General features: G+C 44.0%; 1 protein-coding gene across 1 annotated transcript; it reads left to right on the top strand.

The window, feature by feature from the left end:
- The first annotated feature begins 11 nt into the window (after nucleotides 1-11).
- On the top strand, nucleotides 12-17,430 carry RPS19BP1 (ribosomal protein S19 binding protein 1). The gene is made up of 4 exons (XM_073549493.1): nucleotides 12-151; nucleotides 590-751; nucleotides 8,534-8,631; nucleotides 16,897-17,430. Exons 1-4 carry the CDS (start codon nucleotides 97-99, stop codon nucleotides 17,029-17,031), a joined length of 450 nt encoding a protein of 149 aa, XP_073405594.1. The 5' UTR covers nucleotides 12-96; the 3' UTR covers nucleotides 17,032-17,430.
- The last annotated feature ends 1,171 nt before the right edge of the window (nucleotides 17,431-18,601 follow it).

Below are 18,601 nucleotides of genomic sequence, written 5' to 3'. Positions count from 1 at the left end.
TGTATACGGAAGTGCGTCACGTGATGCCGGAAGTGGTAAGTGATTGGTGCAGGAGGCGGAGGAAGTCACACGTGTGGCTGCTCAGGAGGAGAGAACATGTCCGCGGCGATGATCAGGAAGGGACTGGAGCTACTGGGCTCTGATTCCACCGGTGAGAATTGTCCGTCTGTGGGCAGCACTGAGCCGGCAGATCGGCGGTGGCTCCAGCTATGGCGGCTCCACGGCTTCTGGGCTTGGAGGGAAATGTCTGACATGTTTAAAGGTTCCAGTAACTGAAGGAAGTAACAGCAGCCAGGACTCCTATTTCCTTTTTCTTATAAGAATATATAAGGATTATTATCTTTCTCTGTGCTGCTTCATTGCATTTATAAACTGTAACACAATCATCTTTATTTTTATATAGCGCTGACATATTCCGCAGCGCTTTACAGTCTGCACACATTACAATAGGCGGGGAGCACCGGTAATGCCACTTTTGGATCGTTTGCTGTCCCAGTGATGTATGGAGGAGGTCGCTGCTGTCGTTCTGCTATGTTTTGCAGGTTGCTCTCATCTCCTCCGCTCCATTATTATTTTCTGTATTGCACAGATAACGTGTCAAGTATCAAGAGAAAAAAAGGCAAAAACCAACCGACAACATTGAGTAGTCACAAGATAGGAATGAAGAAGCAGCGCAAGAGACTGAAGCAGCAGGGAGTGCCGCAGAACCAGAGGGCGTCTGCCAAGGACCGAGTGATCAGATCAGCCGTGGGTGAGAGTCCTGAGCGTCGTCACTGAACCTTCATTATGGATTTATAGTCCTTAGTTTTTCTTCTTAAAATTTCAAAGGAGGAGATGGAAATTTGCCCATATGAGTGAGTTTGTAGAAAATACTAAAATTTCTCTATTAAAGGGGTTGTCCAAGCTTTGGTAGATAGATGGGTATGTGTGCACACAGATCTATATACCAGGAGCATTTCTATGGCTACATTGATAAACCATAAGATTAAAACCACAGACAGGTGAAGGAATACACTTTTTCGGTGTTCCCAGCATGCAGTGGTTAGTACCTATCAAAAGGTGTCTGAGAGAGAACATTCTGTGAACAGGTGACAGGGTGGCCAAGGTCCATAGATGTGTGGGTAGTGAATTCGGGTCTGATCCCACAGAAGAGCTGCTGTAGCATAAATTGCTGAATCCTTTCATGCAGGGCTGTGGAGTCGGTAAGCCACAGTTGCGACTCCGACTCCTGGATTTTATCAGACTCCGACTCTGGCTCCGACTCCGACTCATTCATAACAACAAATTTACTGTTGTAAAATATTAAACATCGTGCTTATTCAGTTTCTCACCATCATATAAGTAATCAGACCACTTAGAGCAAAAACTACATTTATTAGAATACAATTAGAATATAGCAAATAACTAAAACTTTTATAAACTGTAAGTAGATATGCAATAAACACTTTTATGCAGTTAATAAGAAGAAATCTATAAATTTGTCCTCAGAAAAAGTATTGCCTCTGTCAGATCCTCCTTCATGGATGCCCTCAAATCTGATCTAATTATTTTGAGAGCAGAGAACAACCTCTCTACACTAACTTGTGTTGGTGGCAAAGCAGTAACCACTCGGGCAACATCTCTGACAATGGCAGGATACAGAGGAATCGCTTGTTGCACTGTTATTTTTGATGAACGGTCAAATTTCTCAATTTCTTTTAGTGCACATGAAAAATTCTGCTGAAATGTACTGGCTGTGTTCCTTGATGGGGATGACTCTTCTATGCGGGAACGCTTTGCACGGTCCTTGTGATCCAAATATTTTTCGAAATTAAATTTTTCATCAGTTGATGATGAGGGTGAAGATGTGGCAGGACAACCAAATTCTTCTTGTTCCTCCTGACTGTTCTGCAACCCTTTCATCCTTACTGCTATTTCAAACAGAGCTTCTTTTCCTTTACTTAGCTGTTGATCATCTAGAAGAATCCGATGCATTGGGTCTACATAAACAGCTGCCAAAAGAATGTTATTTTGTAATAGTAGCTCCTCTCTCCGTTTCATTGATGTGGCAATGCCACTTGCAATTAACCCTCCTCTTTGGGACAGGCGAAGCATCAAGTTCTTCCACTCCTTTAAGAAAATACCTGGAGTTAAGTCCTCTGCTTGTAATTTTTTAGTCACTGTAAATGGGTGCTCTAGCAATTTTTCCAGCTCAGTCACCTGATTCCACTGACTTTCATTTAGCGTCAGTTGAGGGTTAGCCATGTCTACAAGAAAGGTTTTCAGTTCAACCAAGCGCTGAATCATTAAGTAAGTACTGCCCCATCGTGTGGCTTGATCAATAATTGCCCCTTTTCCAGCACGTCTCTTCAAAATTGAGTCAACTTTAGGGGTTCTGGCAACAGTAGCCAATTTTCTCACCTTGCCAATCAGTGCAGCAGCATGTCCTTGCAGACTGTCTCTTATAGCCAGCTGTAGCGTATGCACAACACAGCGCATGTGATGAATGAAAGAACATATTGACACAGTTTCAACAAGATCATCTAAACTATCATGTTGCTGTTCATCTGAAGCAACTTCAGTTTGCTCCTCAGTTACAATACTGTCTTCGTCTATTTCAAACATTTCTGTGTCTGTGGACCCAGAATGTTCTTCTAGCTGCTGGTCACCATCATTACTCTCATTCATTAGCTTAATAGTACTTATCATATTTGAAGCATTGTCAGTTACGACAGAAAGAACTTGCTCTTTTTTAAGTTCATAGTCTTGCAGAACCTTTTCCACCAAGACCTGGAGAAACTCACTGGTGTGATGAGCTTTGGTGTCTTTTACTGCCAATGTCTTGGTAACTATTTCATTTTTGTGACAAACAAATCGGACATTGATGGCAAAATAGTTCACTCTGTGACGTGTGCAGGCATCCATTTTAAGAAACAGAAAGCGTCCCTTGAGAGTTTTTTTTAAGTTCTTCCTTTTGTTTAAAAGCTTCTTCGATTACTAATTTTCTAATACTCTCTCTCTCCAGAGAAACACCAAGCTTGCGGGCCATTTCCCCATTCAGACACAAAGCTGGTCGTGAAAATAATGAAATAGGCACACTATCCTTTACAACAAGCTCTATGATCTGTTTTTTAAATGTATCTACTGTCACTGTCACAGTAACTTTGTCACTGACAAAATATCTTGCAACTGATGGCTGCAAAGTTCTCTGCTCCTTTGTTTGGCTGGAAGAGCTGGGCACTGGTTCATTGGTTTGGATGCAGTCTTTCTCATCCACTGCTTTCAGTACTTCTGGATGAAAGCGCTGTAAATGTCTCTTTAGATTAGAAGCTCTGGTAGGAGCATTTTTATCTTTGCCTGAATATGCACTCATCTTGGCTTCACAGCATTTGTTTTCGTCTGGATCATTTGTCATACACTGACAGACATAATGTTTTCTATCTTGAGTGATGGTGAAATGTTCAAATACAGCTGATTTAATGTGATGCTTCTTTGACATTCTCAGGTTTTTAATTCTGCATTCACAATCCAAATGACAATTGTTTTTCCTAAAAACAATTGTACAACATTATTGCCAGGTCGTACAACTGATATAGTGGTCAGTAATACTGTTATTATTCCTCATGTACTCACAGTTAACTGATGCAAAGTTTGTTGAAAGGATAATACTTCTTACAGTCTTCCTCTTCTGAGTAGCAGGCAGCTGTGAGATGCTTGGAAGACGCACACCTAGTGTGATCTAGTCTAGAGGAGGAGCTTTACTACTAAGAATTTGCAACACATTTTCACTTTCAGTTTCATACATTGTAAGTAGGGGGGTTGGGGCAGCATGAGGTTAACCAAGTAAAAGATTAGATAAGGGCGGTGGAGAACAGTGACACACAAGAAGTAAGAAATGTCTCTATCTCCAGCAGAACTGCTTATCACTGTTGTTCATAGTTTGATAGAACATATATATATTTGAGTAACATTTATAAAATTCATATGAAAGTTCAATTATGAAATATTAATACATTTTTTTTAAAGCTGGAGTCGGTACATTTCTTCCGACTCCAACCAAAACTAACTCCGACTCCACGACTCCGACTCTGACTCCACAGCCCTGTTTTCATGCTGGCAATGAGAGAGGTGTCAGCCCAGCGCACAGCGCAGGAGTGGCAGAGTCACTGATCGGTCAGAGTTGTTGTGCTGATCTATTAGACTGTTTAAAAGTGCCTCTGATGGACACGTGATCCTCTGCTGTGGACCATGGAGCAGTGGGAAAAGGTGGTCAAGTCTGGGAAAGAGATGGCTCCAGATTGTAGTATGGGAAGAAGGCAAACCTGTGGGGACAGTGTTCTGCTGGGAAACCTTGGCTCCTGACATGTTATTGTGACAATTAGCACCTACTTAAACCTTGTTGCACACCCCTTCTAGACATAAATATATCCTTAACGCTCATTCAGACGTTAGTTTTTCATATATAAGTTTTACTTGTGTTTTTCATGGATAAAACCCGTACCCATTATAGTCTATAGGACTGCGGACATGCCAGTGTTACTTATTGATGTTTTTCCGGTCTACTGACCTGGAGTTCTCAGAGCATCCAGTAGATGAATTTTCTATGCATTTCTCCAATTAGTGGAGAGCGGAATGGTGTTTGTGCTTATTCTGACCAAACACTGATAAAAATGGATCCATTTTTCTGTATGAGAGAAACTGTTGACATCCGAATGAGGCTTTAATGGCAGAGGCAGATCTCAGTCAGGTTGTGCTTTTTTTGGGAAAACAAATCTGATCCACGAAGGCAGCACCTCACAACTGACCAGAGTTAAAGTATCATGTGTTCGTGTCTGGTGGCCACACACATAGGCAGGGTGGATTTGATTTAAATCTAACTGATTTAAATCACGATTTAAATCACGATTTAAATCACTAGTCAGTAAGGCTTGATTTAAATCAGTGATTTAAATCAAAGTTTCTACCTAAACTAGTTCTTGCTACTTTAACATGCAAGTAGATGAAGATTTTTAGAATCACTTTTTATATTACTTTTTCTCCCCAGTTTAATGGGTTAATCATTCATATTTGGACACCACTGTTCTGTTGTACTTAGGAAGGAGAAAAATAATCCTGACCTTAATAACAATTTAAATAGATTTATTCAACTGAAACAATAACATTACAGCATAAGTTATTTGCTTAAACAAACATCCATGTTTGTTAACTAATTTGGCTAAACAAAATATATATATATTTTAAGAAACTTACTGTCAGCCCAGCCGACACATGAAAAACTTAAATACTACTGTCCCTGCTGTCCTCTGTAGCTCACTTGTCGTCATCTTCATCATCATCTTCTTCTTTGTTCCTATTCATAATCTGGAAAAGAAAAACAAGCTTTCCTGCTTTATTGGGTCCCAACCGATTTCTCAATTTAGAATGAATGAGTCCAAAGGAAGAGAATATTCTTTCAACGCCTGCAGAAGAAGCTACTGCTGTTAAAAGTGAAATCATTACTTGAACAGTCTCTAAATCCAAGCGCTTAAGTGACTTCCACCAGTTTACTGGTGTGACCTTCCTTAAAATATCTTCAGCAAACATATATTTCTTGAATGGTTCCCCCTTAGCTCTGAAGTTTATTATAGTTGGCATTAAAGATGGATGATTGCTGGATACCCATGTCATAGCTAACTCCTCTTCCTCAGCACTTAGGTTTTGACCCTGATATTGGATATTGACAATATTTGCCAAAAAATGAGCTGGAGTCAGTGCTTGTCCCATTCGTTTGTTTACTGCTTGTAATTTAATTCTGTCCATGTGTAGTTCTGTTTTTAAGTGTTCACTCAGTTCCTTCCAAATTTCAACAGCATCCGCAATAAAACAGCTATTTTTCTGTATTTTGTTTAAAGCTTGAGAGATGGGTTTCAGGAAGCTCAGCATATGTTCAACATTTCTCTTAAGCCCAATGTTGAGGATTTTGGCCGTGACAGTGCCATCTATTTTATCTCGATTTTCTTCACAAAGTGTCATCAGAATAGGCCAGTTTTTGATATACTGCTCAAAACCGTCCACCACAGAGTTCCATCTAACATCTTGTGGGAGCGTTAGCTTGGTTCCACCCATTCTTTTTCAGAGCTGCTGCAGCAAAATGATTATTACGGAAGTATTTAGCAATTTCAACAACATTAGCCTTTATTTCTGGAACACTTAAGTCTTTGGCTAAGAGGTGCAGCAAATGAGCACTGCAACCATATGTTATTAGCAGCTTTGTATTCCCTCCCTGCTCTTCTAAATCTCTTCTCATCTTGGATACGTTTGCAGCATTGTCAGTGACCAAACTGCGTACTAGACATTTGAATTTTTGTTCACATGTCGTTATAGCTTTTACTGCCACTTCTTGTAAGTATTCTGCTGTGTGTGCATTTCCTGACGTATCAGTTGTTTGTGCAAGGAAGACTTTACCTTCTTCTGTTGTTATACAAGCACATACAATAGGATCATTGTGGACATTACTCCACCCAGCAATACTTAGGTTAACAATTTTACCCTCCAGAGCTGTTGCACATTGCTCCATTTCTCTGTCATACACTTGATCCAGCAGTTTCCCTGCAACATCAGCTCTGCTGGGTGGACTGTATCCTGGTCTCAGTGACTGAACCATATTAATGAAATGTGGGTTCTCAGTCAGACGGAAAGAAGAGTTCGTTGCATAAATAAACTGGGCAATTTTTTCATCAATCAACTCTTTTTCTAATCTGCTAGTTCTTATCACAAACCTATCTATGGTGGTTCCAGGAGGTGAAGGTTTTTTCTTCCTTTTGGGTGATGGTGATATGTGGCTGTGGGTGTCTGATGATGCTGCTGCTGCTAATGAAGCACTATCCTGGATGGATAACTCTGAAACTGTAGAACAGGATGATGGTGATCTTGGAGGTGGATAGTTTCCAGAATCCATGAATTCCCCTAAACAAAAAAAGTCAATGCTGTTATTTTATTGGTTATACAATTTCTGCTTATTGTACACAACACATCACTGCCCCTGCCCCAAAAGGAATATTTGTTTTTCTTCATAACTGTACCAAATGACAGTAACATGCAGTAATAATAAGAAATATAATTTTTCTCACACATGACAGTTCAGTCTTTAGAAATAGGATTCAATAAAAATGTTTACCAACCTGAAGATCCTGCCTGTTCAGAAGTGTTTCTTTGGTCATCTTCATCACTGCACTTCTCATGATGTTGCCTCATTCGCGCCACCAGGCCTTGCATCTCTTTGTTGCATCGTTTGCATTTTGCACGCATGCCTGCCTTACCGATAGGCGAAGGAGCTTCATTAAAATATTCCCAAACTGGGTCTCTTTTACGGCCTGCTGCCATTATAAGGAAAGAATGTAATAAACCTCAGATCGTACACACAAACAGATCCAGACTTGTCTGTCTGTGGCTATGCTGCAGTATTGTGCTCAAAGTTTCACTTTCATTTTCTTGTCTGCTTGCCCTTCCTCCTCCTCACACTTAGATTCACATTCTTCTTGTGTTGTGCAGATCTATTCCACTCCAAACAATCAGAAACATATTGTCTAACTTCTTGGACTTGGCACTGAAGGGGTTGATTCTGTATTCATAGGTTTGTAGAACAATAGGATTAAGGTCTTTTTCTCAACTCTGTTCATGTTGTAACATTTTTGCCCTGAAGAAGAGGCTGGGACCTCTGCGGAGTCAAATTCAGTTTTGAGAACTGCGTAAGTAAAGCGAGCGTCTGTGATAATATAGGAGAGAAACTGCCCACTAATCCTACAGAAACCTCTGGAAGAGCATGGCATTGTGAATGTTACACATATACAGCCTTTATTCTACTGAGTTAAACAACTCAGCTTTATCTCATGATGGAAGAACCTTTGGATGGTAAAATATTTTCCTCAAAAAGCAGTTTATTGAAAAAAATCCGATTTAAATCAAAAAAACCCGATTTAAATCAAAAAAATCCGAATTTTTTTTTGATTTTTTAAAAAAAAAAAAAAAAAAACCCATTGATTTTTATCCACCCTGCACGTAGGTTACCTTCAGAGGTTTGTCCAGGAGGAGGACCTACTTCACATTTGGCTGCTGGTTCTAAGTCAGATCAATGTATGTTGATGGCATTAATAAGAGAAAGCCATGGTATCAAGGGCTCGTGCATTACAATTACATATATCAGTTATCTACAGGTGAGAGCCCAACAATCATTAGACTGAGGGAACAAGATCCCTATGTTGCTCCTCACTACATGACCACAGTGAAGACTGAATCAGTAGTCAAACGTGTTCTACCGCTCCATGTAATGTCTATAGGGCTGGAGAAAACAGATGAGTGCTGTACTCAGCTTTTTAGTCTCCCCTAAGAGATAAATTGCCTTGACCATTCCTTTAATAGTTGTTTTCAGAAGCTCCAGTTCATCAGTTCTCCCTGGGATGCGTCTGTCAGATCCACCAGCACAGGGGCTGCTCTATCACTAAGGCATTTGTTTGCACTTCTAGAACAAATGTATAACTCGTTTTGATGTAATATGTGATTGATTCTCTTATTACAGAGGAGTACAAGAAGCGCACAGCTAAGGATTATCTGGCACAGAACCTCGAGTACATGCTTGGATCACAAGCTGTTGCCAGGAAAGTCTCATGCAGCAAGGTGAGGGCATTGTAGAAACACATTTGTACACTATATAGACATTGTGATTTTATTAGGAAACTGCCTTAAAGGGAATCTGTCAGCAGGTTTTTGTTGCCTGATCTGAGAGCAGCATGATGTAGGCATAGAGACCCTGAATCCAACGATGTATCACTTAGATTACTGGGTGCAGCGGTTTGGATGCAATCTGAGCTTTTAGATTTGGCACTGCAGCAGAGCTGAGAAAGCTAACCCCGACCACAACAGGCTATGTACATAGTCTATAGACAGTGAGCTGCTTATCACAGGAGGAGGCAGAGGTCGGACTTGCAAGCATATGCCAGCTTGTCACATCAATAATATCGTAGTGAAAAAACCTTCATTGTAAGTAAACGGCAAGAGCTTGATGAGTGACACATCTATATTTTAACCCCTTCTCCTGCTGTCCTCAGATTACATAGCAAAAACCTGCTGACAGATTCCCTTTAAATATTTATCAGGAGTGTGTTGTCTTAAAAAAAAAAAAAAATATATGTACATGTAATATGAATATATTTGATTCAATTTTATTTTTATAATGCTTTAACTTTTTAATTTTCATAATTCCCACTGTTTGGCACTAGTGTGTACTTCTGCCTAGAATAGTAATAGTGAAAAAAGCATTATGATTTCAGCACATACAGGGAGGAACCACTCAGAAGGGTGGAGGATATGGTTTGAATTCACAGTGCAATGCCATTGTGTTGGTGGCTACATTGTGGGTCACACGTGTGGTCAGGGTCTCGTCCGTCTTGTGGGTGGATAGTGGTGCTGAGAAGCCAGGGCCTAAAGATGTTGTCTGGGAAGTAACAAGCCATGGTCATCAATATGTATTCAGCAGCAGTTGACCAACCAGAAGCCTCACTAATCAACAAAAGAAAAGGGCTGCAGCACGTGCTGGTGCACAGCGGTCCCATCAGGGTACGTGCACACGCTGCGGAATGGGGTGCGGATTTGGCCGCGTGGATTTTGTAAAATCCGCAGGTAAATCTGCAGGTCAAAAGACCTGCGGATTGGCCTGCAGTCTTTCATCTCCACAATGGAGGAGATGGTAAACCGCAGCGGAATCTGCAGAAAGAATTGACATGTCAATTCTTTCTGCGGTTTTGAAACCGCAGGAAAACCGCGCGGAAAAATCCGCATCGTCTGCACTGCGGTTTTTAATATCCATAGGATATTATGGTACTGTACACCGCAGCAAAAACTGCTGCGGATCCACAGCTGCCAAATCCGATGCGGAACCGCAGCAGAATCCGCAGCGTGTGCACACACCCTCACAGTAATTCCCACCGCACTTTTCTTCATGTGGCTGTTTTTGCTATTGCAACTAAGCCTCATTTTCTTAAAGGAGCACTGTCTGCACAGAATGACTGTTCAAACCAACTACAGGCGCTTGGTGTGGCCAAACATTTACATACACCTTCCCACCTGCTTTTTTTTTTTTTTTTTCTTAATTTCCTCTTTCTCTGCCCCCATCCTTCTATTTTGATTGACATCTCTGAATTTTTAGACTTTGAGAAGGGCAGAGATAGATGGAAGAAAAGTAGGTGGGAAAATGCACTGACCTGTTTGCACAGAGTGCCTGTGCTTGATCATTCTGTGCTGACAATCCCTTTAACCCTTTCACGACATGTGCTGTACATGTACGGTGCATGTTTTGTCCCTCCCTTTGATGTCTGCTCTGGCGCTGAGCCCACATCTTTCCCAGCACATGTCAGCTGTTTTGAACAGCTGACATGTGCCCCTAACAGCCACTGGTGGAATTGTGATCCACCCACGGCTCTTAACCTGTTAGATGCCATTGTCAATCTCTGACAGCGGCATTTAATGTGATCGCTCCAGAAGTGTCACTAATCCTACCAATCAGTGACCCCGTCACATGATCGTGGGTCGGCATGACAACCCATGGTCTCCAGGAGACCCTTATGGTAGTCATAGCCACATTGCTATGAGCATTTCTACTACATAGAGGCGATCTGATCATCGCAGAGTACACAGAGCCGATCGGATTATGGCAGCTTTTAGTCTCCCTTGGAGACTATTGAAGCAAGTGGGATGAAAAAAATAAAAAGTTTTTAAAAATATTAATAAAAAAAAAGTTCAAATCACCTACCAACAAAAAAATACACATATTTGGTATAGCCAAGTTCAGAATCGTCCGATCTGTCAAGCTATAAAAAGAATTAATCTGATCGGTAAATGGCGTAGCAAAAAAAAAGTCAAAACGCTATAATTACGTTTTTTTGGTTTCGCTGCAACATTGCATTAAAATGCAATAATGGTCGATCAAAAGATCATATCCACAGCAAAATGGTATCATTAAAATTGCCAGCTCGGCGCGCAAAAAATAAGCCCTCACCTAACCCAAGAGCACGAAAAACGGAGACGTTACGGGTATCGGAAAATGCCACTTTATTTTTTTTCACCATTTAACAAGGAAAAAAAATCTATACATGTTTGGTGTCTATGAACTCGTAATGACCTGGAGAATCATAATGGCAGGTCAATTTTAGCATTTGGTGAACATGGTAAAAAAAAAAATCCAAAAAACAGTTGTGGAATTGCACATTTCTCTAGTCACCTTCCACGACAGCTACATCGGAGGATGTCTTCCCCGCCTTAATAGGGGACAGGAACAGGAAGAGGTTAAATACCCCTCCCCTTCCTGCAACCACCAGTGTTTTCCTGTCCCCTATAGGGCATGAAGAGGTCTACGATGATGCTGCTGTAGCCGGCGATCCGGAGCACGCCACGCCCAGTATCAGCTGGGATACCTGTCAGAGGCCGGGCAGCCGAGGTCGGAGGCCTTGCTCTCCTCCGGTGGCTGCTCCCGTCTCCGCCTGCATGCTGGGACTCAGGACTCTCCCGCCTCTCCTGCGCCTCCTTCGAGGGTAAAGCGAGGGTAAAGCGAGGCGGTGATGTGCACGCCGGGGTCCTCCAGATAGCTCCCTGGCTTCCTCCTCCTCTGTGCTGCCAGTTCCCGGGGGCTCACGCTGGCGCGTGGTGGCGTTCCTCCACTTCTGGCGTTACTGGGCTTTCCACTGGGGCGCGCGTCGCTTCCGGTCTGTCCCTATGCGTTCCACGGTGGAGCGCGCGCCGGGGGGCGCGTTACTCCTGGGACCGGCGGTCACATTCTGGGGCGTCCTCATGTGGTTCCCCCCTTTGGGCCAAAGGGAGGAGGAGGTGCACCAACAACGCTGGACCCTCGATCTTTCAAGGTCCGGGTAAGGAGATCACCAGGTAAGACCTGTCTGACACTGACTGTAGACGGCATGGACCGTGACAAGCCCCCTCTCTCTGCGTCGGCAGAGCCTAGCGTACCCCCTCCTACTGTAAGTAGCAGGCGTCGGCCCTGGCTATCCAGCATTATTTACTAAAATGGCGTAGCATACCTCTCCCTCTCTAATATGGAGAGAAAAGGTCTCTGACCCTATGAGACCAGCCACAAGTGTAAAATGTGTGCTGCCAGACTCCCTCAACATACGGGGAAAGCTCTGCCCGTCCTGTACGGAGAGGTCCTTCACGCTGAGCAGTCCTCTGTCCTGGATAGCATCAAATCCCTCATAATACAGGAGGTTCACTCCTCCATGGCTCCCTTCTCCCAGACTGCCTCCCTCTAGGAGGAGGAAGAAAGCTCTGATAGAATCAGACTCAGGCGAATTCAGTCCTCGGATTCAGAGGACGCTCGGGAGATTGAGGGTTCCTCTTCCACGTCCACCCCTAAAACCAGGGAACAAGAAATATCACTTTGTTCCAAGAACGTGGGTGAGCTAATCAGTATGGTTAAGAGCACCATAGGGGTGGAGGAGGAAGGAGTTAAATACACGGTACAGGACGAGATGTTGGGCTGAATCCCAAAGAAGGTGTCCTGTACCCGAGCGTACAGAATCTGATCCTCCATAAAAGGAGGCCTGCATATAAAAAAAAAAAAAAAAAAAAGCCTATCCCTTTGAGGGCTCCTCCCAGCTCTAAGATCCAATGGATCGAGGGAAAAATATATATTTGAGAGCTTATCAAGGAAGTCCTGGGACACCCCTACAAATCTGCTAGAAGCTAATATGGCTTTCACATGCCCTGTCTCTGTGATTACGCACAGACTCAGGGCACCTTGGGGGAAAGATACCTGACGCCCTACCCCTACTGCAGAAAGCAACGAGGTTCCTAGCCGATGCTTCCGCTGGAGGTCGCTTGGCAACTTGAGACCAGGCCGGGACCAGGAAGACCAGCCTGTAATTCGCAGGTCTCGGGTAATTCTTTAATGCACCGGCTCTTCTAAGCTGAGCGTGACTGCTTTCACCAGGTCCGGGTAGCCGCAAAAGCGGCCGTCCTTTCTACCTCCTCTAGAGGAGTGCCCTGGTTAAAATCCTAAGGGAGGCGACTTATCTGCAAATGGTGCGCCATCCCCTTCCAGGGACACTATCGGTTCAAGCCTGTCCTGGATAACATCCTGGACACCGCTTCGGACAAAAGGATCTCTTCCGAAACATAGAAATCATAGGAGACGGATTTTTTGTCCCTCCCGTGACCAAACCTCTGTCAACAGCTAATCTAAGCTGAATTTGCATGCCCTCATCAGATCACAGCCGCTAAGCAGCTTGAGGCTGGGCCGGTACCGGCATGAGAGACTGGCTGGGAATTCCTGGTCCTGTTGACATACTCTGGAAGAGTATAGGGGGGCAAGGGCAGGAACATCCTTATCCCTAACCATCAACAGACCCCAGATAAGCAATGACGCCCGGTTGGGGGTCGTCTCTTGCTCTTTTTTACCCGCTGGCAGTCCATCTCCACAAATCAGTGGGTCCATCGTACCATATGAGATGGACTAAAAAATTGGGTTCGAGAGTCCTTCCCTGTAATGCTTAGGAGTAACCTCCCTCCAGCCTCCACTCCTTCAGGGCTCCTTACCAAAGATCTGCTCCGGTAGAACGCGCGGGTGCCAAAGCGGGAGAAGGACACGGCCATTACGCACGTCCCTTCCTGGTGAGGAAGCCATCAGAGAAGAACCGAATCATCATAAACCTGAAGCCATTAAACTAATCGGTCCGGTACAGGCAATTCAAAATGGAGTCAATCAGGGGCAGTCCCGCTCATTGGACAGAGCTGGGTAATGGCAACGGTAGAGCTGAATGGTGCATATTACTATGTGCCAATCCATCCGACCATGTATCTCTCCAAGATCATGGTGGAAGCAGTGATTTTTATCCAGCGCCAGGGGATAGGCATTATCCCATATCTGGACGACTTCCTCTTCTCTATACCATCTATCATGTCAGAAGATGGACGTAGGAAAGACCCCGGGAATATTAAGATCCCTGGGTTTGATACCAAACCTGGTCTATTCCTCCACGAGAAGGAAGCTTCTGGGAGTTCTCTCGGACTCAAGGGGAAAGACATTCTTCCTACCTATGGTTTGTCAGGTCGACCTTGTCCACCAAGGACCTGGTTCAGGACTAGCGGGCACTGACCCTCAGAGTCAATGCATGCTCTAGGATCTCGGACCAGATGCACCCAGGCGGTTTCTTGGGCTCAGGCTCACAAAGCCACGTGCTTTTACATTCCAGGATCCGCCTGGCCTACGCGGCTACAAATTCCATTGTCCTAAAGGATTCCACCTCCCTGGTCAGGTTAAACCGGCCCTGAGGTGGTGGTTGAACTACCGAAATCTTCAGAAGGGAGTCAGCCGGATTCAGCTTCCCCTGAAAATACTCCGCTCAGATGCCATTCAACGAGGCTGCGGCGCAGTAGTAGAGAGATCCTATTTTCAGGGGCGATGGCTGCCGAGCATCAGCACCAGTTCCTCAAATCTGAGAAATGAAGGCGGTAGGGAAAGCGATAAAAGACGTCCTTATCGCTAATCCAAAATCTCCACGTCTGCATCTGCTCAGACAACATGACCACGGTGGCCTATCTCCTGCCAAGGGGGTACGAAGTACGCCGGCCTGAAGGCAATAGCAGCAAGGATCTTCTCCTGGTCAGTGCGTCTGAAAGGATCAGGCAACACCCAGGCAGATTTCCTAAGTCGAGAAGACGTTCATCCGGAGGAGTGGCGCCTGGACCAGACATTATTCGTGTCCCTAGCCTCAAGATGGGGCAGAGGTGGACCTAGTCGCCAACAGGCAAAATGCGAAGACAGGGGTATTCGTCTCCCTCAACCACATGGACGGAGTGCAAGGAATAGGTGCCCTTCACCCAATGGTGGGACTCCAACCTTGCATATACCTGCCCACCCATACTGATGCAGGCAAAAAAAAAAAAAAAATATCTCAGGAAATCCAGACGGACCGAATTCCCACAATACTAATCGCCCCGCTGTGGCCCGGAGGAAGTGATACAGTGCCCTACCTGCCATGGCCCAGGAAGGCCCTGGCTTCTGCCCCAAAAAGGGCGACCTCCTTCACCAAGGTCCTCTGCTACACCCGGATGTAGGCAAAGGGAACCTGGCAGCATGGGTATTGAGGCCGAATTCCTAAGAGCCAAATGGCTCTCGGATAGGGTAATCCAAACCCTTCAGGAAAGCCAATAACCAAGGCCATCTATGCCAAGGTCTGGGAAAGGTTTACACCCTGGTGCTCTCCAGGCACCCCTGATCCCTTCCATCTCAGTGCAGCACAGACCCTAGACGTTTACAAAAGGTCTGGAACAGAGCCTTATCCCCAGCACACTAAAGGTATAAATATCAGCTCTTAGCACCTTTTTTGATCTTGACCTGGCCAGCCACCGCTGGATCCTATGGTTTATGGCTTCGGCAGCCGGGATTCGTCCTATACTCCGCAGTCAGGGGCCTCCTTGGGATCGCAACACCGTGCTCAAACCTAAGATCCATTTGAGCCTCTAGAATCCTTGACCACGGAAACCTATCCCTTTAACCGTCCTCATAGTCGCAATTACTGCGGCTAGACGTATAGGAGAATTGCAGGCCCTGTCAATTCAAGAAGCTTACCTTGCAATCATTACAGATATTATCTTGAGATTAGATCACGCCTTTCTACTCAAAGTTTCATAGGGATCAGGACATTGTACTGTCCTCATTCGGCCCAAGCTCTTCCAACCCTAAGGAAGAGACCCTCCACACACTCGACATTTGCAGAGTGGTCCTGTCTACCGACAATAGAGTGAAGCCTAGCGGATTCACCAGAATTTATTCATCCAGTTCTCAGGACGAAATAAGGCAGGAAGGCGTCAAAGAACACGATCGCAAATTGGATCACACAATCTATCTGCCTGACTTGCGCATCACAGAAGCTGGCTCCACCCGCCTCACTGAGGGCACACTCTACCCATGCGATAGCAACATCATGAGCAAAAAAGGGGAATGCTTCGTCAGAGCGGATATTCAGAACCGCCCCTGGTCGTCTATCCGCACGTTCACCAGGCGTCACAGGCTAAATTTCAATAGGGATTTAATATTTGTCAGACGAGTGCTGCAGGCCGTGATCCCCCCCCCCTAGAGAAATTAGCTGTTAGTATTACTCCGACGTAGCTGTCGTGGAAGGTGACTAGAGAAAATAGAATTAGATTTACCGGTAATTCGGTTTCTAGGAACCTTCCACGACAGCACTAATTTCCCTCCCTATCTGATATTCTTATTGGATGATTCCTGCACTTTGGTGGTAACTATTCATACTGGTGTCCAGGAAAACACCGGTGGTTGCAGGAAGGGGAGGGGTATTTAACCTCTTCCTGTTCCTGTCCCTGTCCCCTATTAGGGCGGGGAAGACATCCTCCGATGTAGCTGTCGTGGAAGGTTCCTAGAAACCGAATTACCGGTAAGTCTAATTCTATTGTTTTTGCAATTTCACTGCACTTGGAATTTTTTTCCCATTTTTGAGTACACACCATGGTAAAAAGTACAACTTGGCCCGCAAAAAATAAGCCCTCACATGGCCATAATGATGGGAAAATAAAAAAAAGTTATGGCTCTGGGAAGAAGGGGAGCGAAAAACAGACGCAAAAAAAGGGGGCTGCGGCGTGAAGGAGTTAAATGGGACAGAGTTTCACTTCCTGACATGGTGCCATCCATATTTGTACAGCTACTCTACATGGAAGGTGAATGTGCCTCGGAATAGACCCCCTCCACACTATATTTTATAGCCCATCATTACCTTTTCTTGGGAAAAAATAAGATAATTTACAGCATCTCAATGTAAAATGTGATATTGCTTCTGTCACATGTATCTTATCTATCATACTGGATGGGTACATGTGACATTCTGCCATTACTCAACTTGCCTTATGTTTATAATACAGATTCTGACTCAGCACTCAGGATGGAAAGCAAGAGACCGACATGGAGAAGAGGAAAAGAAGGTGCAAGAAAAGTCCATGTTTACAGATCAGGACTTCAAAAAGTTTCAGAAAGAATATTTTGGAACAAAATCATAGAATCGCTTTCACCCCCTCATGGACTTATATTTCCCTTTGTCTCAAGTCTTCTGCTTGGTTTTAGGCTGCTAAATGGACTCAACTTAGAAGTGCAGCAAAGCCAACTGTGATGCAAAACTGGGGAAAATCTAGAAATGATATATCCTCTCTGAAAAATGTAGCTGTAAAAAGACATGGGAGGGGGTGAATGCTGTGGTTGGGAATTACAAAGTGCTCTGTCAGCAGTGGATCCTGATGAATTGCTCCAGTGCATTCAGTGCAGCAGAACAGCTCAGACATCCATTAATAACCTCATTGGTAGCAGCCAAAGCTGTAACATGTCTGGAAAATTGTGTATCTATTTTTTTATTATCATGTCTATCCATCCTGTGATTTCCATAAATCTACAACTTTTTCTTAGTGATGTTGCAATTTCAATTTTGAGGCACGTACAGTCATATGTTAAAGTTTGGGCACCCCTATTAATGTTAACCTTTTTTCTTTATAACAATTTTGGTTTTTGCAACAGCTATTTCAGTTTCATATATCTAATAACTGATGGACTCAGTTATATTTCTGGAGTCAAATGAGGTTTATTGTACTAACAGAAAATGTGCAATCTGCATTTAAACAAAATTTGACCGGTGCAAAAGTATGGGCACCCTTATCATTTTATTGATTTGAACACTCAACTACTTTTTACTGACTTCCTGAAGCACTAATTGGTTTTGTAACCTCATTGAGCTTTGAACTTCATAGCCAGGTGTATCAAATCATGAGAAAAGGTATTTAAGGTGGCCACTTGCAAGTAGTTCTCCTATTTGATTCTCCTATGAAGAGTGGCATCATGGGCTCCTCAAAACAACTCTCAAATGATCTGAAAACAAAGATTATTTAACATAGCTTTTCAGGGGAAGGATACAAAAAGTTGTCTCAGAGATTTAACCTGTCAGTTTCCACTGTGAGGAACATAGTAAGGAAATGGAAGAACACAGGTACAGTTCTTGTTAAGCCCAGAAGTGGCAGGCCAAGAAAAATATCAGAAAGGCAGAGAAGAAGAATGGTGAGAACAGTCAAGGACAATCCACAGACCACCTCCAAAGACCTGCAGCATCATCTTGCTGCAGATGGTGTCACTGTGCATCGGTCAACAATACAGCGCACTTTGCACAAGGAGAAGCTGTATGGGAGAGTGATGCGAAAGAAGCCGTTTCTGTAAGCACGCCACAAACAGAGTCGCCTGAGGTATGCAAAAGCACATTTGGACAAGCCAGTTACATTTTGGAAGAAGGTCCTGTGGACTGATGAAACAAAGATTGAGTTATTTGGTCATACAAAAAGGCGTTATGCATGGAGGCTAAAAAACACAGCATTCCAAGAAAAACACTTGCTACCCACAGTAAAATTTGGTGGAGGTTCCATCATGCTTTGGGGCTGTGAGGCCAATGCCGGCACCGGGAATCTTGTTAAAGTTGAGGGTCGCATGGATTCAACTCAGTATCATTCATGCAGAGGAACAATTACAATGTTCTGGAATGGCCATCCCAGTCCCCCGACCTGAATATCATTGAACATCTGTGGGATTTGAAGT

The sequence above is a fragment of the Dendrobates tinctorius genome, unplaced genomic scaffold (genome assembly GCF_039654945.1).
Source record: "Dendrobates tinctorius isolate UK_male_01 unplaced genomic scaffold, ASM3965494v1 ptg000159l, whole genome shotgun sequence".
Classification (NCBI taxonomy): Eukaryota; Metazoa; Chordata; class Amphibia; order Anura; family Dendrobatidae; genus Dendrobates; species Dendrobates tinctorius.
This window is presented reverse-complemented; position numbering and strand designations above follow the sequence as displayed.